We start from the raw sequence: 24523 nt of genomic DNA on the forward strand, positions 1-24523 counted from the left end.
TTACAAACCGTGATCTATATGCGACCTTTACCTAGGACGTCAGAACCAAGAAGACGAAAGAGAAGCAGAACTGAAAGAAACAAAAGTTCTTTCCTTATATACTACGAGACAAAGATCATGCTTATTGCAATACTAGGAGCGCATATAGCGCTTTCATTGTCGCTGAATATCGATTACTAGGTTTTATATTCCTTTTTCCAAGAAGCGATGCTATACGGCGTATGGCTCTGGCGTATCGTTCTGAATCTGGAGCAGCAAACTGGGCAACAGTTGGCACCACAGTGAAACAACGAACTGTTGCAAACTGGTTACTTCAAGGACAGCTCCGAGCCGACGCCCTGTAGCGTCATTCCAATCACCCCAAACTACTACCCTTTGCGACTTCAGTGGTGTCGAGTGAGAGCTGATTGGAGGGCTCGGTGGAAGTCTGTTGCATTTTCTGGTGAAAACTGGTTCGGACTCTGTGGCAGTGATGGCCGTGAGTTGTTTAGAAGAAGACCAGTTAAGGTCCTGCATCCAACATGTGTGCTTAGACACACTGGACATGCACCTGGAATTGTGATCTGGAGTGCGATTTCGTATGCCAGCGGGAACACACTCGTCGATACCCCGCGCACCCTGGCTGCAAAATTGTACGTCAGTCTTGCGGCTGAACCTGTAGCGCAGCTATTCATGAAAAGTATCCAGGGGATATTATGCAACAGAATAACAGTCTTCCACATATCGCTGTTGTAAGCCAACGTGCGCTTCGGACAGTCTACATGTTGCCTTGACCTGCTCGATCACCAAATCTGTCTCCAGTCGAGCACATATGTGATACCGTCGGACGACAACTCCAGCGTAACCCACAAACAGTACTAACCGTTCCTGTATTGACCGTCGAAGTGCAACAGGCATAGAACTCCATCCAACAAACTAACATCCGGTACCTACACAACACGATGCATGTACGTTTGCATGCTTGCACAAAATATTCTGACAGTTACAAAGGTTATTAATGTACGAAACAACGTTTATTAATGTACCAGTATTTCACATTTGCAATAGCTTAACTCTTGCTTACATTAATCTGTAACCTTGCAATGTTTATCACTTAAGTGTGTTACGTAGATCAATGCATTCCGGAAACTCTACTAATTTGCATTATTTATTTTTTGGTGTTGCAATTTTTTGCGCATCATTGTAGTAACTTGTTCTGAGAAACGCATGTTAATCAAATCATATTAATTGAAACAGTGTCTTGTGATGAAAATGAGGCGTTTTAACCTCCTGATTGCATCCAGTTTAATTATTTGAAGAAGCTATTTATTAAAAATGATTGAAACTAATTGTTGTGTCACTGTGTTATAAATTTTCTTTGCATTTGCCCATGTAAGTCACCGCCGCCTCCCCTCCTCCCTCCCCTCCGTTAACTTTTTTTTATCCCATTGTGAATTAAAGGTGTTTTTCACTGTGAATATTTGAAGACAGTTTTAGTCACGCTCGCAAAAAAAGGAAACTAAATGTGAAATACGTGTAAAATATTTGGTACTTACAGTAGCAGGAGATTACTGGTGTTTATATGCAGTAGTTGAGGATGTATGTTATAGTAATAAACTGTTACGTACTCAGAGTATGAGTGTAGGGGAGCAGATGCAGGAATCCTGTGCAGCCGCTCATAGTAAGGTCCTAGTAGATATGGTCTGCCATTGCTTTCCTCCGAACTGTTATGACATGTTAAGCGCGTGTCTGTGTCGTATGGATGACTTTGGTGAGTGTCTGTACAGTTAAATGTTTCTGTTGTTATGGATCAAAGAAATGGAGAGAGTTAAACCCAGTGTCGGCACATAGTCCTCTCGAACAGCTCCAAATGGATCCCGAAGTTCAACGTCTCCATCCTACGATCGCATCAAAAATGTTTAAATGTGTGTGAAATCTCATGGGACTTAATTGCTAAGGTCATCAGTCCCCAAGCTTACACACTACTTAACCTAAATTATGCTAAGGACAAACACACACACCCATGCCCGAGGGAGGACTCGAACCTCCGCCGGGACCAGCCGCACAACACATGACTGCAGCGCCTCAGACAGCTCGGCTAATCCCGCGTGGGGTTCGCATCACCATCAACATGTCACATGTCGCCATTTCACTGCATAGATGTTCTAAATTTAATCCAGGACATAGGCACGGAGACTAGTGACCGGATACCGATACTTCGCTTGGCGACCAAATGCATTCGCCACCAGGAGTCGAAATGGCTTACTTGCGAGTCGAGCGCCACAACAGAAGCGTGCATTAGCGACCTCGGCTACAGAGGCGGGTGTGCATATTATGTTAATTTACATTAATCATGTGTAAATTTACATCACACTCCATTCTGCTTGTATGTGTGGAATATTCCAGTAATCTCTTCACCACAAAAAGGTCTACATCCTCACCATCATCGTTATCACCATTTTAATCAGTTTTCTTAAATGTACCAGTATAAGGAAGGCATTTAATTTGACATTTTACTGAATAAGAGGAATCTTTATGAACCCTACAATCGACGCTATCATCAAATGTTACTAATTTAGTCAGTCACTACTTGGCGCGTTTTCGGGACCCATCCGCCCCGCATCGCTGTGTGTGGATTTCCGAGGCACTGAGCAGCCGGTGACGACGGTGTTGCAGGTGGAGGCGGCGGTGCAGCAGACGGGCTTCCGGCGCGTGAAGCGCGGCTACAAGCCGCTGCGCGTGGAGAACCTGGTGAAGAACATGCGGCCGCAGCGCGACCCGGCCGACCCCTACTTCCCCTTCCAGTGGTACCTCAAGAACACCGGCCAGAACGGCGGCAAGGCCAAGCTCGACCTCAACGTCGAGGCCGCCTGGGCTCAGGGCGTCACCGGCAAGAACGTCACCACCGCCATCATGGACGACGGTGAGTCCCTCCTGCCCGCATCTCTTTCTAACCCCCTTCTGGGGGACGCTCTCGTCTGTAGTCGACCAAATGTGAGTGTAAAGTTGTTCGGAGTTATAAATGGAACAAGGCAAATGCGAGACTCGTGATGCCGAAATGACGAATAATGTCGCATAAGCGTGGTCAGCCTAGAAGCATTACAAAACTCGTTTCAAATTACGAATTGACTATGATGGAATTTAGGCAAATCACAATCCTCATACATTTGAAAACCTTCCACTATCTTGTATTTTAACCTGCGAGTTTAAAAGACAGTATGAACCCAGTTTTTCAAACCATGAAACATTATCCTTTTGTATACATTCTGACCCATACGTAAACAAACCCAATGTAACTAACTTTCTTCTTAAATGTAGTAGTGGTAAGAAATTTGTCATACCAAAATGGATTAGTTATAGGGGTTATGACAAAATTTCAACGAAGACTAAAGAGAAATCATAATCTTAACAACGGTCCTCAGTCCACTGCTCACCTCTCTTGTTTATGAATAAGTATAGACAGTCCGCCCCCGGTAAATGAGTGGTCAGCGCGACGTAATGTCATACCTAACGAACCGTGTTCCATTCCCGGCTGGGTTGGAGATTTTTCCCGCTCAGGGACTTTGGTGTTGTGTTGTCCTTATCATCATCATTTCATACCCATCGACAGTCAAGTCGCAGAAGTGGCGTCAAATCGAAAGCCTTGCACTAGGCGAACGCTCCACCCGACGGGAGGCCTTAGACACACGGCATTTCCATTAGTATAGAGAGCTATTTCGTTCGATGCCAGTGTATTTGCACTCTTTATCCTACAACAACTGGTAAACAGAATTGATCTGGACTGGTCTGATAGAATTTCATCCCAAGTCTGCATCTCAATAAGCACGTGTCTTGAAGTTTCACAAAAACCTGAACAAACTGCTCAGCTGAAAATTTCATTTCCAATAAAAATACCACCTTTGTTGAAGGAAGGTTACTTTTTCATTATTATTTCATACCCCCATGCTGTCATCGATTCATTCAGCCCTCTCTTCAGCCAAGGGACATTCAATATTAATTAAGACGATAAAAAGACACTAACATAAAGATGAGATATTTACAACTCAATTAAAATATTTTAAAGTTAAAATTAACGGAAATTTTTATATATAAGAAACAGGCCTTTCTTCGCCAGCAATTTAAACAGTAATAACAAAGAGCTAAAACGAAAAACAATAAGAGTACATTCAAAACACGATGTAAAACACTGGTCTTACAAGGAAGCTCTTCTGTGTTACTAACACTGGAAGGACCTACCCTGGGAAGGGTTGTCTGTTGTTGAAGGGAAGAAGTTTGGGCTTTGAGGAGGGTAGGAGAATGGGGGAGGGGGGGTGTATAAGAACGTAGGACTGATGTGCAGTATCGAGGAGTCGTTGACAGTCAAGGAGGGAGGAGTTGTTAGAGGTATTGGTAATTCCATACTTTGAAGGGAAAAGGGGGTAAGAAATTACGGGCAGGAGAGGAATGAGTGTGGTGGATTTATCTTTGGTAGCATGGGTAGCTGTTAGGACGGAGTTTCTGATCTTGGAGAAGGAGACGGCTGAAATTTAGTTGGTAGAGGATGTGGAAGATGTGCAGGGGTAGCATTGGTTGGATATGTCGGCAGAGGCGCGGCAGCATACTAGGGCTTGAAATTGGAACGGAAAGTCTAGCACCATTTAAATCGAGTGTCCAGATGAAGCAGGTTGTTCGAAGGTGTTTAATGTGAGTGAGGAGAGGTGGGACTTTGACGAGATGGTAAAATATCCATTTGGGTGAGGGTAAAAGGATGCATGACGTTCGAGGATCTGGAAGAATTTATGTAACTTAAGTGTGGCAGATGTCAACGCATCATCTGCATAGGAGACAATGGATCAGGTCAAGGTTTTGTATGTGTGAAGGACTGTTGAGGGGTGCGATCCCCACGTTTGGCCAGATAGTGATTTTAGTATTTGCCTATTTGGCCTTTCTGTTGGATGATTAGTAGTGAGGTAGTTAAAGCTTCATAGTACATTCGGAGCGTAGTAGATACGTTTAGACATGTGGAACACGTGAAAGGTTAACTTGAGTAAAGATCAGAGGAACGAAAAATAAGTTCGTAAGAAAATCTCATGTTACGTATACAAATCCTATTCAACGGACAAGGTGTCTGTACATAACCACCCGTACGTAACAGACAAATAAAATCATCATATATTAGTGTTAACGCCCAAAATATTACCTGATGAGTGCAAAATCAAAGGAACAAATAAGGATATTAACTCCCACGCGGTCTACTGAAGTTATGAACTTAGGAAAAGACTTGAAGTTTTCCATGTTAAATATGACTGCAAACGAGTTCGGAGAAAGAAATCTAATGTTCTGTAATGTGAAATCCCACAAAGTCCAATCACATAAAAATTGCAAGTATATTAGCCAGCAATCATCTCACAATAATCGAGGACGAAATCGCTTCAATTTGCCAATTTCATTATAACCAGATAAAGCGCCTATATTAACACATGAGTACAATCTCACGGCACGCGGAGGAAAAAAATAGAGCGCCATTTTTCCCACTGACCTTGCGGCGGCTCTAACCATTTCTGTCGGCAACTTTTACTATTAGCTGGCTTACATTAAGGTACAGGCAACTCGCTGAGGTACAAACTCGCGGTCTTCGCCCGAAGATAAGCTACACTGGCAGAGGACAAAGGACTACAATCTTTGAGAAAGACATGTGTGTACTGACGCACGCATGAACACACGGCATGAAATGTCTGACAGCAAAACACTTTCATACTGATGGGGTCTACGATAATGTTAAATACTGTAAACTACGGCATTAAATAAACGCTTTCACAGTTACTATCTTTACTGATCGTCAGTCATTGATACAACCTATAACGTTCGTTGCTTGCATCCGGAAAAATTTAAACTCTACAGATAAATAAATGAAATGAAAGTAACTGACATTTTAAATTCCAGATGTTCGGCGTCTACGCAAGATGGCATCAGTGATACTTGATAATAACGTGATAAAATTTAGCGTGTCGCACTTGACACGGGCCACGGTAGCAGAGGTAACTAAGGGAACTTCTGCAGTCTATCACCTCTGGTCTTACATCGCTGACGGAGTCAAAGTTCGTTGTCAATACAGCAGGAGGAGACGATGTATTCGGGAGAGTCCAGCAGTGCGAAGCAATGTCGTACTCAGATAATATGACGATGATCTTTTTTAGGTGTCTGCCCAAAGAGAAATGACTTACACCCCTTCTGCGGCCAGTTATATTATTTTCGTAGTTCCACAGGCAGCTGACTAACGTGGCTGGCAGTCTCACGTGCTGTAGTCATCGCTGCCTGTGACGGACAAGCTATACCAACGATGTTCACGATCTTTGACGTCGATGCGTATTCTTGCATCACTGGCAAAGACGAAAGCTTAAGTATCTGGATAATGGAAGGTCAAAGAATCAAATGCATCACGTGGCTCAAACACTATCTCAGCTCCATGGTTATGCTATTTGCTGCCTTTCTGAAATTGTGGAAGATAACTGTACAAAAGGGTTACAAAATGAAAAGATAACCTGCTTCAAACCTCTTCCTAGCTACCGCCAATAATGTTCATTTATGGAAACAATCATTGTAGATTCTCTGCTGCTTTTGATGAGAGATCGAGAGTGGTGGCGCAGTGGTAGCATACTGGACTCGCATTCTGGAGGACGATGGTTCGAAACCAAGTCCATCTATCAAGCATTTCCGTTACGTCCCAAACCCGTTTATCGCAAATACCTTCGAAAGGGTTCATCCGATTTGCTTGGTCACGTTTCCCTAAATCGAGATTTTGTTCCTTTTCTAGTGACCTAGCTACCAAAGGGACGTTAAACACCAATCTTCCTTCCTTCCTTCTGTGGGGAGAGGTCCTAGAATCTCATTGTGACACGTGTGACTTGGGTTCGATCTCTGGCACCGTTCAGGATTTTACACAGTGCACAGAATGGAAAATAGCGCACTCGACTTCCAACAATCAGCTGAGGAGCTACTTGGAGGAGTACTGTTGGGCTCCTATTTCTAAACCAATCTAACTATGAGTATGGGTCGAAAAATGGCTAATAACTAATGTGAGCAATAACAGATATAATACAAACGTGAACAGCCGTCTGAAGATGAACTTATCGGTTCGAAATCAATGACGGCACTATTTATGTAGATAAGTAGGATTAATAAAAATGGCTGGTTGCTCTTTTCTTCTTTGCGAGAATCAATTGTTAAAATTTCATTATTGGCACGTAGAATCAGCCAGTTTCGTGCTATGACACTTCAATCATTCTTAAATGCAGCTATTTTCCCAATTTGCCCTATTATTTTTTGCGGTGATACAGTGAGCAGAATAATTTTTGGTATCAGAATACATTACTAATGTTTCTGAATAAAAATCAGTTGAGATGTGACAACTATTTTTTTTTTTTCTCCTGCGAAATGTCAGATTCGCCACTTAGAAACGTTTCCATTTCTATCATTCATTTATTTCTTGCATGTTTACGTAATTGTAATTTCACGTAATTTCAAATAGGTAACAGTTATTTTTACTTAACGATGAAGACTTGACGAACTTATATATGCTCAAAGCTTTCATCGTAGCGCTGCGTCAAGATTGCATTAAAATTATTCCACAACTAATTCTAATAAACAATGTTAAAAATACATTTACCATTACAGTTCTAACTATTATACTTAATGGAAATCTCGTACGTATGAAGTAGTGCAGTCCGTAAAGGTATTTGCAGCGCCACTTTTTTTCTGTTTTTTGCAAACAGCACTGGTGTTCTGTTTGATGAGACAAGAAATGAAAAGAAAACAGAGGTTGATAGCTTGCAGGTATGAAAAACGACGACGTTTTCAAGCAATGATGACAAAAAAATAAAGGGCTTCAGAAATAAATTCGCAACATGGTTTCACGATTTGATGAAAATGCTCGAGTACCGTAGCTAAGGAGTCACATTACACCATGACGCTCTACAGGAAGTCTTTAGTCATTTTCTTTTTTTCTTTTTTTTTTTTTTTTTTTTTTTTTAATGAGCATAGTCAGTCTTGACCGCAAGAAATTTTTATTTTGTGCTTACCGGTTTCGGTCAGTTACTGACCACCCTCAGACCTCATACCATGATGGTAAGCGGTTGGGGATAACGGAGCAGGCTTTACGGACTCCACGAACGTCAACTAAACAGCTGCCGGTGGTGGAGTCCGAAACGCCTGCTCCGTTATCCCCCACCGCTTATCATCATGGTACGAGGTCTCAAGATGGTCAGTAACTGACTGAAACAGGTAGCCACAAATTGAGACTGTTTATGTTTATTTTAAAGTACTAAGAAGCACCACTGTTCTCCATGAAAAACGTTCTCAAAAAATTATTTTAATCAAATGTTTTTAGCCAGCAAAGGAAAACGTTGTACTGTATTAAATACCGAGGTGCCTCGCGTTGCCTCATGGAATGACATACGACTGATGGTGATTTGTCCATCATGTCAACATGAAGACTCGTATTCAGTGGTTGCAGCTACGTGCCGTCACCTCGTTAGTATCATTTTCACAATCCTCTGCAGGTTCTGTTAATTTCATGTTGCCTAAATTCAAACAGCAAATTCCATTTCTGAAATTCATCCGCAATTGCAGAATCTTCCATTTCGTCTACACAGGACAAATATTAAAACGCTCAGTAAGGTAATGTTCGATGTAGCTGAATTCTTCTCGAAACCTGAAGATGATATCCTATTATGATGGTTGACCGAGCGTTCAGAGTTCAGTCTACAGCGAAGCTGTTAGTGGAGTCGGCGAAGTAATTTACCTTTGTCTCATTAAATCAAATAAAAGCATGATCAGCTTACCGAGAATCATCTCACATGGGCATTCAGTATTCCACTACCGTTTTATCCTATTTTATAATTTCTCTTTGTCCTTATTCTATGGGGTTAAATGGAATGAAAGTATCAGCATTTCACGACGAAACTCTGGCACGTTAATGTCGAGTTCTCAGCGCTCATACGCGAATCGTTCAGTCTAATTATTGTGAAAGCTGTTTCCTTCTTCTTTGACAGTTCATACAATGTTGGCACCGAGAGCTAATATTATTTCTATGTGCTATAAAAAATATCAAAGGCCAACTTTTTATGATTATACCACAAAGTCTAAGATAAACCCTGCTGCAATCGGAAACAATACTCAGAGCGCAGTTCCATTTGTCACGTGCAGTTTCGCTTTTGCTGACAGTAACAAGACCAGAGAAACAGAAATTTTAGTTACTAGCTCAGGTATTCAAGAAATAAAAAGCGACCTATAATACAGTTCAGCAATCATGAAAGAGAGAGCGTTTGTCTGCGTAGGAAACCTTTTTGTGCTGCTTATTTTTGCTATTTAAACTTACAATGGCGATTAGCATTAAATTAAAACATTGTATCAAGTTTCAGTTTGAAATTAAACTGTTCTCATGATGATAATTTCATGTAGTTTTTCAATCAATCAGTCTGTTAGAGGTACCAGTCTTCCGAAAGCCCTTCTGCCCTTATGAACATATGTGGTGAAATCATATTTTGTCACTCTTTAGAAACGTGTTGTTGTTGCGATGGACTTACGTCGAGTTTAAAGTGTGTGCCGGATCAGTACCGCAACCGGCGACTCAAACTTCGTGGGCAGTGCGCTACCAACTATCCTCTCACGATCAACTAGAAGCCCAGTAGCCGATCACGAGAGCTTTTACGTATTTGTAAAGGCATAGAAGGAAGCAAGCGACAAATTGAAACTGCAAGTAGGTACGTGAGGCGTGTTCGGAAACAAGGAAGAAAGATTACTTAAACAAAGATGAAAAGTCATTTATCCGCTGCACAAAAGTCTGTTTGGTTCACTATACCGGCCCCAGAGTTTAAACTCTCACCTTCAGAAATGAAAGAGGCTCAAGTCATCGGTAGGCCAACGTCAAAATAAGAATCAGACGATAGCGTCGTACGAAGATCGGCAAAGATACTGGTATAAAATAAACATGTGAAAAACAGATGTAGGAAAAGTGAACAGCAGTAAAATAAAAGAGGCTTGTTGACACAAATGTAAAATAGTGAAACTTGAAAACCACAATATAGCTTGGTTAAAGAATCCATAAACAGATAAAAGAAAAAAAAGTGATATACGCGATGAGTAGCGAACAGTAAACTGTTAAATCGCAATTCGTATATAGTCAAGCAACGTATTGGTGACATGAAGAGCGTTTATGATGCTTGTACAGGGTGTTAGGTGTTTAGGTACAAATATTGTGATAATTGCTATACTAATATATATCCACTTCATTGTATTAGTTTCTTCTCTGTATCTGTCTTCCTTCAAGCACATCTCATACTCTTAATTTCCTATCCGTTGTTTTTTCTGTGTCCGTAAGAACACCACAAAATGGACTACGCCTATCAATACAAACTACCTGTTTTTCGTCCAGGCATCCGCACTCCAATACTTGACCTGCTGCTGAGGGGAAAATAAACAGACGTTGCAGCAACAGTGTGACGACAGTCTTTCTCTTTGTCATCATTAACATTCTCAGCCCGCCGTCGTTTTATGCAGCCAGTGATCAGGTACTCGATACGTTGGTCGTGGCTGACAGCATCAAATGGTTCAAATGGCTCTAAGCAATACGGGACTTAACATCTCAGGACATCAGTTCCCTAGACTTAGAACTACTTAAACCTAACTAATCTAAGGAATCACAAACATCCATGCCCAAGACAGGATTCGAACCTACGACCGTAGCAGCAGCGCGGTCCCGGACTGAAGGGCCTAGAACCGCTCGGCCACGGCGACCGGCCTGACAGCATCTCCCATAGGTATCCCACTACTCAGTAACATGTTTTGTAACATTAGAACAAGGAAATTTCCCTTCTTGAACCATATCTGTATTCTCGACGGCCCGTTTGCCACTTGTACCATTCACCCAATCCCTTCACTAGAATGTTGCATGTAACGTAGTAATATGTCAGCAGTAAGAGGTCTCTAACATGGGCTAATAGATTCTCAGTTTTCGTTTCCATTCATTCCTCATACTGCTATAACGACGGGACTGTAGTCCTAAGCCTTTATTCCTTAGTGTTATTGTGCCACCAATCCCTGTTATTCTTCCATTTTCAGATAAACTGCTAGAAAATATGATCCATTGTATTGTGTCTACATTCTTTCTCGCTTTGGTAACTCAATATTTCTTGGCTATCACCAAAAATTCGTACAACTTATTTTAAACAGTTGAATTTCATACACTAACATCACTGACATATGTTTTGACGCCTGTTCTCCACCTATGTGAGTCGAGAAATGTTGAAATGTGTGTGAAATCTTATGGGACTTAACTGTTAAGGTCATCAGTCCCTAAGCTTACACACTACTTAACCTAAATTATCCTAAGGACAAACACACACACCCATGCCCGAGAGAGGACTCGAACCTCCTCCGGGACCAGCCGCTTATGTGAGTCAATATTAGGGAAAAAATACAGATGAATAAAATTCCATTGTTGTGTCTGGTGTTACACTGTTTCTTTCGTTCATGTATGCAAAACAAATTTGAGAAATAAACAACTGTTAGCAATGTTATTTATTGATTTAATTGCCTATTTGGACGTAAATTCCAGTCACTGAGGAAGAGGTGTAATTGGTCCCAAAGTATTGGGAGTTAGGTCGGTTAAACCACGTGAAATAAATTGCAGCCGACGCGTATTATTTCAGTTAATTATGATGTTTACTGTTGTAGCGCTGTGTACTGAGTTTCAGCACCGTACTAAATTTTTGGCATTGTGAAAAATTTTAATACTGTACAATTCGATTCCTGCGAGGCACTCCTTTAGCTTCGTACAATATACAATATTCTGACAAATCACTGTTCACGACAAATTTCAGTAGTCTTGATCCCAATACCGTCTAATAATATCTAGATGATAATTAGTTTCAGTTGACTGAAAATCATCTTCAGATCTACGGAACAAACAGAAAAACTTTTGAACAAAAGGAAACCCAGTAAAATGCTTTATGAAATTATTTGTCCAAAAGTAAGAAAACAAGTAGATCAGAGAAAATTTTAACCCCAACTTTGTAAGATACTGGAAATCATCTACTGACAATGAGGCGCCTATTGATAATTTAAAGTGCATCGTTTATCATAGAATCTAAGAATATTAAAAAGTACCTGAAGATATTTGCTGTACACTTTTTCGAGCATTATTCTAACGAGCATCAATTGCTTCTCTAATTTATTTTATTTCTTACTTTTTAGCAAATCATTCCACAAGACAATTGACCATTTTTTGTTTCTTTTTTATTTTAAAATTTTATTCAGAAATCAAGATATAAAACATATTTAAATATTGATCAGTATTTTATTATTTTCTTAATTACGCTCATTACTTGCAAACAATTAATTTTTCACTCAAATCACTAGTTACATATCTCTTAATTATCGTGATAACTTTTAAGCAAAACTAGACTTCATGCTGGTCAATTTTATGTCCCATTTGTCCATATCCAACAGATCGTCTAGCTATGAAAATGTGAACAAAAATGCATTGTGTGATTTTCAAAGAAGTCGCTAATTAAGTTTTTTCTTAATTATCCTGATTACTTTCAGACAGTTAGATATTGTTTTGTAAGACTAGACGCTCATCAATCCATAATGCCCTTGGTCCGTTTTCACTCTTTATTTGGCTATGAAAATTCGGTCAGAAGTTTTCCCTCAAATCAGTTATTAAGTTTGTCTCAGTTACCCTGGTTACTTTCGAACAGTTTAACCTTTTCTGCAAAACTACTACTTACACAGGTCAATTTTGTACCCCATTTGTCCACTTTCCACTTTTCTTTTGGTATAAATTTTGTGTCGTGTCATTGTTACTGTAGGCTCGTACCATAGGAAGCAAGGAAAGCGTGTCGTTTGCTGCCCAGTATCCTCTTTCTATAAAAAAAAACTGCGTGCATATATTAACAGCGTTCTTTATTAACTTACACAGGAAGCTACTTAACTTAATATAGTCCAGGTATTGTGCTACAAGTTCTTCCGTAATAGTCCACTTAAGCCTCACTGCTGGTGAAGTACAAAGTCCCGCTATGTACACTACTCTGGTCGCTAGGCACTGACTGACTGAGCTAGACGCTGAGCTAACTGCGACTGCGACTCCCACTGGGCTGCAACTGATGACTCGACTCGTTGACTCACTGGATGACTGACTGGCACGCCGGTCCGCGGCGGCGGTCTAAATATTGGTGGTCGAGAGGGCGTTGGCGGCACTTTGCTTGCGAGTCTCCATTTGGCCACTCTCCTGATAGGCTCGCTTGCTTCAGTGCCTACTATCGATCTTCTCGCAGCCTCTTTGCGAATCAGAGTACTGGCGAAAGGCTATGACAGCACGTTCCTCCTCCCCAAAATGCCTCACCGTTGTCGTTTATTGAGGCTGCAAACGACAGTGGTGAGACAGGCAAGACGCTGGACATTGAGATGAACCGGGAGCTGTAGCCGTAGAGGACGGTGTACTCCCAGCCGTTCTTCACCATCTGGCTTCCGAGACAACAGGAACATCCTCCAGAAAACTGCTGCCAGGGTACACGTCCAGGCCTGGGGTCAGGTTGGAGCGATGACGGCGTCGGCGACGGCGGTGGCTGATCCACTGCATGAGGTTGAGGCGAGGGGACGGCGGGTGCGTGAGTGCATCGTCCTTCCGCTCCTCATGGGATGCCCTGGTGTCACCAGCTGGCGGCTGCGAAGGCCCCAAGTCCTGTGAGGCAGTGAATCAGGAGGAAGAAAAGCAGTAGAATCACGGGGCAAATGGCATGCATGAATTTGGTTCTGGTGGCGGCGCTGAAACCATCGGGACCCGCCACACATACATAACAGAGCCAGTGCGTTCCTGGATCACGCCTCTTTCCCAGCGCCTATGATTTCCATAAAGCCTGAAAAGAACAAAAGCGCGCGGCACAAAGCGATACTTGCAGACCATTGGCGGCGCTGGATGCTGCGGTTGGTGTGGCAGCGTCCGATGGCGGCGGCCAGGCAGAAGCTATGCCGGTGATGGTCCGTCTCGTGGGTGAGAGCGACATGAGGCGAGAAAGAATTGCAGGGCCTGTTTTCGGGTGTGGGTGGTGCGAAGGTTGCCCATGCTTCAAATTGCATATGAAGCATTCTGCTTCTCCATTGGACTGCGTGTGAAATGGAGCACTTGTTAGATGACGAATGCCATTGCGTTCAAAAAACTCTTCAAAGTTATGTGAACTGCGGTTCATTGTCCAACACAAGTACTTCTGGCAAACCTTCTATACAAAATATTGAATGGTGCTCTGGATGTGGTAGAATTCATAGGCACCCGAAATGGAAACTTGCGAAAAGAGTCTACCACTTTGAGCCAACGAGTGTTCCAAATTGGTTCTGCAAAATCTATGTGCACTCGCTGCCATGGAGACTAAGTCTTAGGCCAAGCTGAGAATGACTGTGGCGTAGCGCACTGGTTCTCCATGCATGCACTACACTGTGACGTCATCTGTTCAATGTGAACCTCCTTGTCCTGCCAAGTACAGTGCTGTCACGCTACCTTTTTAGTGCGAACAATTCCCCAATGTCCTTGGTGGGGCAATCGCAACACATCCTTTTGCAACACTTTGGGAATAAGTACATGCGATTTCCACTGTCATTTTGAACTAGAATCACATCCTGTTGAACTGAAAGGCTGCGCCTACTTGCAAAATATCGGAGCACAACTGAGTTCTGGATACTGTTCAATGAACCAGGCCAAGACATGCGAATGTAATGCAAAAAGGTATTGAGATCTTGGTCTGCTTCCGGGCCTGTGCAATTCTTCTGTAGTTCAAGGGAAAAGATTCCAGCAATTCAGAATCCTGACCATCGATTTGGCAGCAAGATGGGGCAGATGCATCAAAATCAGGGTCTGAGCCAATCGGAAGAAGAGATAAGGCGTTGTATTGTCTTGCTTTGCCATAGGTCTGTACATAATTTCATACTGATACTGCGAAAGCAACAAAGCCCGTCGTTGCAATATTTTGAGCAGTGCGTGCGGGAACCGGCTTTGACAGATGAAACAAAGACTAATGTTGATGGTGTTAAGAAAGCAACCAGTCACAAAATTATTTTCAGTTCCTTTATTCAAACGGTACCGTTACCGGTTTCGCATCGTTATGATTCATCTTCAGACGGTTTTCATGCATTCATTACATGTTGTGCGTTTTTTTACTGATTAATTGTCGTGAAATGTCGGTTTGGAGTGTTTGTTTTCATTACATCCGTCCAACAGATGTCAATACATTCCCACTGCATTCTTATCGTTGCACACGTACATTTTTCTCACTGAACACTTTAGATTTGTCACAGGCGAGATTTCTAATTCTGTGAACGAGTGCCATCAAAGCTAATTCCTCTATCACTTCAGGCCTTGACGTTACAGAATTCTATCCCTTCAGGTGCTGGCAAACGACTCGCACTGACGTCGCATTAATGAATGGTCACTCACCACAATAAATCAGTAACCGGACGATACCTCTGCAGAAAGATCGGATTTCCTTTAGGGTACAATTCCTCAACCATTCGGGGAAAGAGCTTTGGAAAGCCTTCTGACACCATGCGCTGTATGACCAAAGCGAAGTTTCGTTTTCATATCTGTAGTGCCCGTTCAACAAAATATCTTGCAATTGAGCCAATACATTGCTCAGTGCAAATCACCAATCTAATCTCCAACACAAATAAAGCAGCCGCTAAATGAACTTAGACGCTTAGAGGGTACCGAACAGGACCCTATCCACAAGATACGGAACGAATCGGGTCACAGTCTGAACTCAGCAAATCCCACATCAAACTAAGAACAGTGACTGCTTTGTCGAGATACAACTCTGCCAACACACTGCTGCAATAATGTAATAATTCATATATTCCTGTTAATTGTGCCGTTGTTTCACAAGATCTCCCCATACTAGCAACGAAATCATGCATTTGAAACGAAGTCTGACAGTAAAAATCTGAACCTGTCGCTTGGTATTTTACGATTAAAAAACTCGAGGAGCTACAAAGTTTCTTGTTAGTCACTATCTCTCTCTATCGTTGACTTACTACATCTGCAAAGTCGCTCCCGACTATGTCTGGTCAGTACCTACTCAGAACCTGTGAGAACCCAAAACTGAACTGCAACAGCGCATATATTCCTCATTAGCACTTTTTGGAGGTATTAAACCAAACAAAAGGGCAGCGCTACCAATACTTTTGACAATTACTACATTATTAAGGACGTCTGCACTTTCGTCTTCCTGTGCAGCTGCAGCGTGCTGTAACGCCTATGCTACTCGTGATGCAGTTTGGTTGTAGGCAATCGATACGTGGTTTATTTTTGCAGCAGAGCTCGTTCATTTTGATCTGCAACATTATATATTTACATAAGCAAAAGTTTACAATGACACACTATAAACATCCTTTTTATGGCAATATACACGCAGATGCTAAGCCAAAAAGTTAAGGCGATAAAATGACTGTAACTCCAAGTATCATAAAATCCATTCTGGTTTTGTATGCAGAAATATGTGTTTTGGTCAGTCAGAATATTTTGAGAAGTTACTCATAGTAACAAATTTGTCGTGGTTAAAACTTTCTGATACCTTACATATCAATTACGGTGAAAGTACGGTACTTTGTTTGATTGCATGTAATGTTTTATATTTAAAAAACTACGTTTTCAAAAATGTTTTGGTGGTTATCAGGTAATTTTACCAAACTGAAAGATAATCTTCGTTCGTTGCGTAGAGCTGAAGATTGCTTTTAGCCAATATAAACCGGCTATCATATAGTTATTATTGAACTGCATTGATATAAAGATTGTTAAAATTTGTAATGAATAACACGAATCGCTATGTTTCCTTCACCTGGTGATATCAGGCTTTGCATCACTCACATCGTCCACTGGGAGACAAAAAATGTATTGAGGAAAGCAGGAGGATTGGAACTTAACGTCAGGTCCAGTCGAAGTCCTTACAGACGGCGCCCAAGTTCTATTAAATAAGGTGAGCCGAGGTACTCGACCAAACCTGAATCTTCGGACACAGAACACAATCGCAAGCAACCTGAATACGTGTCCACTTGCAAATTATGACAGACGAACCAATGCAGGACGTAACCGTGACATCCGCATATTCTACCAAACACACCTGTAAATTCTGTTAAACTGCAGTAAATGTAATCTCTGTGGCACGTTGACAGAATTTTACAAATGGTTAGCGTTATAGCTACTTCGTACACAGAACCTTCGCACCTGATAGAATGCAGTAATAGCCATGGGCACTACAGCATATGTGTATCCCTGCACCGGTAGTCAAATGAAATCACTGATTGCCAGAATGTCCTGGAGTTGTAGTAAAATGCCACCAGTTGCAGAAGCCAACACTGACACTGAGCAAACGTAGGTGGAAACGCTGGTCACACAGACAACGTTTTTATGACAAAGAGGACGAGAGAGAGAGAGAGAGAGAGAGAGAGAGATGAAGAAGCCACTTATCTTAAAAACGATGCTAATGAAATTTTGAGAGCAGGCATTTAGTGAAGAAAAAATTTTTTCCCGCCTCAGAAAGGTCGTTAGCTTAACGACCGCTAGGAAAATTTATTCATAGAGTACGGATCTTGGGCCCCTCCCGTCGGAGGTTCGAGTCCTCCCTCGGGTTTGGGTGTGTGTGTTGTTCTTAGCATAAGTTAGTTTAAGTAGTGTGTAAGTCTATGAACCGATACCAAAGCAGTTTGGTCCCTCAGCAGTTCTCTCTATTGCTCTCTCTCTCTCTCTCTCTCTCTCTCTCACACACACACACACACACACACACACACACACACACACACGTATCTTGTATGGAAATATAACCTGCTATCTTTCCAGACACTCCGTCAAGGAACGAAACCCCTAAGAAGGAAATACACAGTTGACAAATTTTGTCTGCCATCTATTGAACATGGGTTTAAAAATATGTAATGCAAATGGTTTACACTCCGGAGTGATGAAAGTAAGTATAGTTTAAAAGGGTACAGTAACCTTCATGAACAGGTATTCAGTTTTCTCAAGTGGACTTTGAGACAGATTCCACTATGTAGATTTTGCCAAATCGACATAGTGGTTTGTAATGCAGTGCGAAAGGACCGCATAAACCTGTCCAATTCGTTCGGCTTACTCCTCAACCGTATCCTCGCTAATAGAGAGATAATCCTAGAATATTAGTGGACGTAATTATGGCAATACTTCCGTAGAGTGTTCCATTCTGATATAAATTTTAACATTTGCGGTCCATATTCCCTTTCATCCTTCCGACCCTTGTACAGGCTGGCACAAAACAGGTGTTAAAAAGTTATTGTCTACTACGACATAATACGGGGTGACAGATTCTTGTTACGTTTATTGAATAGCAAACAACATGAAATTTAACAGAAATGTTATCAAAGTGCTTTCTCTCTGCAGTGACGAGTGTCCAGAGTCTTTAACTGAATACCGTGATTAATTATTGAGGATCAACGTTTTCTACTGCGCAGATCTTTCTGTAAATTGCAGTACGAAGATCCTGGAGTTTTTCAGGTGCATCTTCAAAGATTCTGTCCTCTACATAATTCCAGCAGAAATAATTGTACAGGTTGAGACCGGTACTGTAAGGAGACCTTTCCATGCCATATCCAAAGGCTGGACGTGTAAATTCACATTACCTCGGTGGAGTCACTTCTGCTTGTAGACGGCCGCATGGAAATGGAAGCGATTCTCATCACTAAACCTCATCCCTAACGACTGTTCTATTCTCAAAGGACTCAGTCGCCTTATTTACAAAATAAGGTCACTGCCCTTCAAAGGTTGTTGGTATAGTTGAACTTTATAAGGGAAAAGGTTAAATTTCTGTTTCACAATCAGGAGAGACAGTCGTGACATCCTGAGTTGCTGTGCTGAATGTCTTTTTCATGTAGTGGGCTCCTCACTCAATGAGGTTGGTACCCGTTCCACATTCTCCAGGGCTCCAACTGGGGCTGGTCCACTTGGATCGTCCTTCTTGAGTAATGCATGGATGCAGTCTTTTCAGGACTTTTCATCACCTGTAGAAAAGGAAACAGAAAAAAAGAGGAGAAAACATCATACAATATTCGTTTCAGAGGATTGTTAAATTCATTGTTAAATTTTTCCAGCACAATTGTACTATCATCTCATGGAGAAATGGTCGTTCTGGAGGGTGCTCTTTTTTAATAAAATGTGCTCTTGAACGCACATCTCACCATAAGAGTACGAGTTCAGAATTTCTGTCTTTACGATAAACAAACGCCATTCCAATGTTTTTGCTTCATTTTGAAAAGTGAATTGAGAATTCTTAGCTAGCTATAGAATTTTCAGAGCTACAATATGACGATATTACAAGGGGACTCGTTTATGGCATAGATTAAAACACAGTAGACAAACATATTCTAACATCTATTTTACGCCACCCTGTCTAACACTGGCGGGAAAAACGCACAGCACAAAAAAATTAATGTAGAGTAATGAAATTTCTGGAATTCATTCGCCTAAGTATCATATATAAGTGATTCATTTATTTATTTATTTACTTAATCGTATGGCTAGGGCCCCCGTCGGGCAGACCGTTCGCCAGTTGCCGGTCGTTCAATTTGACGCCACTTCGTCGACCTGCAGTCGATGAGGATGATAGGATGATGATGAGGACAGCACAACACGCAGTCCCTGGGCAGAGAAAATTCCCCGACCCAACCGGGAATCGAACCCGGGCCCTGAGGATTGACAATCCGTCACGCTGACCATTCAACTTCAAATGGCTCAAATGGCTCTGAGCATTATGGGACTTAACTTCTGAGGTCATCAGTCCCCTGGAACTTAAAACTACTTAAACCTAACTAACCTAAGGATATCACACACATCCATGCCCGTGGCAAGATTCGAACCTGCGACCGTAGTGGTCGGGCGGTTCCAGACTGTAGCGCCTAGAACCGCTCGGCCACCCCGGCCGGCACCGTTCAACTACCGGGGGCGGACTGTAAGTGATTAACATTGCAAGATTACAGGTTAATGAAAGCACGAGATAAGCCATTGCAGATGTTAAATTCTCGTACATTAATAACCGGTGTAACCGCCAGAATGTTGAATGCAAACGTGCATACATTGTACAGGTGCCGGATGTCAGTTTGTGGGATGAAGTTCTACGCGTTGCACTTCATCGGTCAATACAAGGATCGTTCGTACTGTTTGTGGATGTCGCTGCAGTTCTCGTCCGATGATGTCCAATATCTGCTCAATTGGAGACAGATCTGGTGACTGAGCAGGCTAAGGTAACATGTCGACACTCTGCATAGCGTCTTGGATCACAACAGCGGTATGTGGACAGGATTTATCCTGTTGAAAACACCCCCTGCAATGCTGTTCATAAATGTCAGCACAACATGTCGAATCACAATGTTGGCGTACATATTTGAAGTCACAATGCTTGAGATAACCACGAGTGGTCCTGCTGTCATACGAAATCGCACCCAAGACTATAACTCCGTGTGTATGTCCAATGTGTCTAACACGCAGACAAGTTGGTTGCAGGCCCTCAACTGGCATCCTTCTGACCAACACGTGGCCATCACTGGCACAGAGACAGAACCAGCTTTCATCAGAAAACACAACAGACCTCCACCCTGTCTTCCCGCGAGTTCACGCTTCACACCACTGAAGTCTCAAATAGCGGTCGTGTGGGGTCAGTGGAATGCAAACTGCCTAGCGTCTGGCTCGGAGGCCTCTTGAAGTAATCGATTTGTAACAGTTCATTGTGTCACTGTGGTGCCAACTTCTGCTCAAATTTCTGCTGCAGATTCGCCAGATATGATTGCTGAGAGGATGTACGGTCGCAAGAAGACAGGGCTCTAGACGACCAAGTTGCACTACCGAGAAGAATCTCGCAGGAATAATGTACAGTGGCTACATTCCTGCCAAGTGTTTCGGCAGTATCACCTAAGGAATATCCAGCTCCTAGTAGCCCTATTACACGACATCGTTCAAACGCAGTGAGATGCTGATAATGGCATTTTGTATCTTTAAGGCATCCTTGACTAATCTCAGTTCACCAGTCTCAAAGGTAACTAACGCTGACGACCGTTAAAAGACAAATGTTGTGTGACTAGAGCCTCTCGTCGGGTAGACCGTTCGCCGGGTGTAAGTCTTTCGATTTGACCCCACTTCGGCGACTTGCGCGTCGATGGGGGTGAAATGATGATGATTACGAAAACACAACACCCAGCCCCTGACCGGAGAAAATCTCCGACCCAGCCTAGAGTAGAACACGGGCCCTTAGGATTCTTCTGTCGCGCTGAGCACTCAGTTTCCGGGGGTAGACGCTGACGACCGTTACAACGCATATTTAATGCACTCCTGACTGGCATCCTCAAAGTGGCGCTACTAGCGCCACTCTTGTGCGATTGGCGCGAAATTTGAACAGACATCTTCTTTCAGATGTAGAAACACGCCTACTAACTTCCTTTTGTTTATGTCGCACAACTCCTTATTGGTGTTGCGATTTTATTTTGCATTCAGTCTATTTGTTTACCTTTGATACTAAAAATAGAAATGTGTATTATAACCGTGGTCTAATCAAACTGTGTAGGCAAACAACCTGACTCGGATAGGTATGCATTTACCATTCCTGATGCGTACTAGTGCAATGGGAGAAAGCAATAACTTATAGTTCAGACATTCATACTAACGGCAACTGATTGCATAGTATGAGCTTTCTTGTCACACACTGGCTCCGTCAGCTAAATCCGTCATTAGCGAATGTGTTATTCCGACTACCTGTTGCGGGCTTTCAAAATAATAAAATGAATGAATGTTGGTGTGTGGCCCCGAACTAAATACCCTTCGACTCAGAGTTGCAATATTAAAAGTTTTGGCTAACTTCGTTGTCTAGGGGCTGGGATACGTAGTTGCCTCATTACAGACCAAATATCGCTGAGTCTACAGTATACGATAAGAATACACACATGACTCGAATGGTCAAAGGTTTCTATCAATCGGCAATTGCGAATTATGAATGTGTAGTGACCTATTTCTGACAATCGATCCCTACAAGTGTATAGTGCTTCATGAACATTCCGTGAAGTGTTAATTTACGTGCAGTGATATAGTTATTCTTTGACTTAGCTTTTGTTAGTTATTCCGTGCTGTTCATGTCTACACGGTTCATTCATGTGTGTAGTGTTAAGTTATTGCTAAATATATGTGGTAATAAAGGAATTGTTTTCTCCAACACCCACATTTGGTGACCCCGACGAACTACGTTAACATCCGCGTCGGCTTCACCGTTTAACGAAGTTCCGCAACGTTCACGTTTGTAACTTTCGCGCCAGCCGCGTCGCGCTCGTTTCAGCACGATAATGACCGATTCGCCAGTCTCAATTCAACCTGGAGCCAGCACTGCAATTAACAGGGTGACGATAAAACCTCCACCATTCTGGTTACATAATCCTCTATTGTGATTTGCCCAGTTAGAAAACCAGTTCGTCCTCGCACAAATATCGGCGGACGAAACTAAGTACAGCTATGTGGTTGCAGCACTTAGAGAAGATCTAGCAGCAGAAGTACAAGATATCCTAGCCGCACCACCGGATACCGATCGTTATGCATCCATTAAAAACGCATTAATAACGCGTTTGCCGCAATCAGAGGCAAAACGGCTAGAGAAGCTACTGCGCATTGAAGAACTCGGAGATCGCACTCCATCACAACTCTTACGACGTTTGCGCACACTGGCAAGTAACACTGTAACTGATGATGTGCTACGAAATATATGGTTGTCTCGGTTGCCGTCTGATACCCAAAAAATTCTCACGGTATGTGCAGGCGATTTAAACGCACTGGCACAAACGCCCGCAGAGTAATTGAAATGTATCCCACATCAAGTGTCTCAACATTAACGCCACAACAAGAAAATTCGCCCACAGTGACGGTAGTCTCCCTACAATCACAACTGGCAGAGTTGACCGCACAGGTAGCTTACAAACAACGCACAACCGCCAACGGCCACGCCGCCGACGGTCACGAAGTCGCAATCGATCACCATCACTACAGAACTTATGCTGGTACCACAAGACATTTGGTAATGATGCACGAAAGTGTACGCCACCTTGCAAGTGGAAACATGAGGCAGACACCGTAGCAGCGATAACTTCCAGTGCAAACACTCGCCGACTTTTTGTGACAGACCGCGAAACAAAACTACAGTTTCTCGTCGATACAGGCGCAGAAGTGTCCGTATATCCAGCAAACCGCTTATCACGCCGGAGCTGCGACGACTGTTATCTATACGCCGCCAATCACTCCAAAATTAGAACATACGGTCGAGTAACATTATTCCTTAACTTGGGGCTACGCCGTATGTTTGAATGGCAATTTACAATGGCAGATATATCACGGCCTATTATCGGAGAAGATTTTTTGTCCTTCTACGACTTACTGCCAGATCTGCGACGTCAGCGACTAATAGATTTGACTACTAGTCTGCATACAACAGGAAAAGTCCGTTGTATCACACCACTAGAGGTACGCACAGTCACAGGCGACACACCATATGTACGATTACTGAAAGGATACCCCGAGATCACACAGCAATCGCCTACTCTCCCACCAGTCAAGCATACAATCGTCCACCACATTTTGACCACGCCAGGGCCGCCAACTCACGCTCGGCCTAGACGTTTAACGGCCGAAAAGCTAAAAGTGGTAGAACATGAATTTCGCAGCATGCTATCACAAGGTATCTGTAGAGTTTCTAGCAGCAGTTGGGCATCCCCAATTCACATCGTGCCTAAAAAGAAGAATGGATGGCGCCCCTGAGGTGACTATCGCCAACTCAATGCAAGGACCATTCCAGACCGGTACCCAGTTCCACATATAGAAGACTTTTCTGCAAATGTTCACGGTAAGACTATATTTTCTACCATTGATCTAGTTCGAGCATACTATCAGATTCTTATAGCTGCAGAAGACATTCCTAAAACAGCGGTGACAACACCATTCGGTCTATCTGAATTCACCCGAATGCCATTCGGACTATATAATACCGCTCAGACCCTCCAACGTATTATGGATGAGGTTACAAGAGATTTGCCGACCGCGGTGGTCTCGCGGTTCTAGGCGCTCAGTCAGGAACTGCGCGACTGCTACGGTCGCAGGTTCGAATCCTGCCTCGGGCATGGATGTGTGTGCTGTCCTTAGGTTAGTTAGGTTTAAGTAGTTCTAAGTTCTAGGGGACTGATGACCACAGATGTTAAGTCCCATAGTGCTCAGAGCCATTTGAACCATTTTTTTTTACAAGAGATTTAGATTTTTGCTATGTGTATATAGATGATTTATTGGTGATGTCTGCATCAGAAGAGAAGCACTTACAGCATGTGGCACAAGTGTTTAACCGCCTACGCACACATGGACTGTTAAGACTTGGCAAGACAGCCAAGCCACTATGATTGGTAGCCGAAAGGCAGGCGTCTAAGCTCACGCAGGCTGGCGTGAGGTCTGGAACAGTTATAGGAGTTTATAGTAGGAAGAAAAGTA

The 24523-nt window shown here is 42.6% G+C and overlaps 1 protein-coding gene across 1 annotated transcript in view; it reads left to right on the forward strand.

Annotated features, from left to right (window-relative positions):
• The window catches only part of LOC124795818 (neuroendocrine convertase 2), a 1530590-nt gene that overhangs the window by 753449 nt on the left and 752618 nt on the right, over positions 1-24523 (forward strand). Inside the window, exon 5 of the mRNA XM_047259899.1 lies at positions 2656-2902. Within this exon, the coding sequence (XP_047115855.1) occupies positions 2656-2902 (247 nt within the window). The remainder of the gene's footprint in view (positions 1-2655; positions 2903-24523) is intronic.

Source organism: Schistocerca piceifrons, chromosome 4, assembly GCF_021461385.2.
Source record: "Schistocerca piceifrons isolate TAMUIC-IGC-003096 chromosome 4, iqSchPice1.1, whole genome shotgun sequence".
Classification (NCBI taxonomy): Eukaryota; Metazoa; Arthropoda; class Insecta; order Orthoptera; family Acrididae; genus Schistocerca; species Schistocerca piceifrons.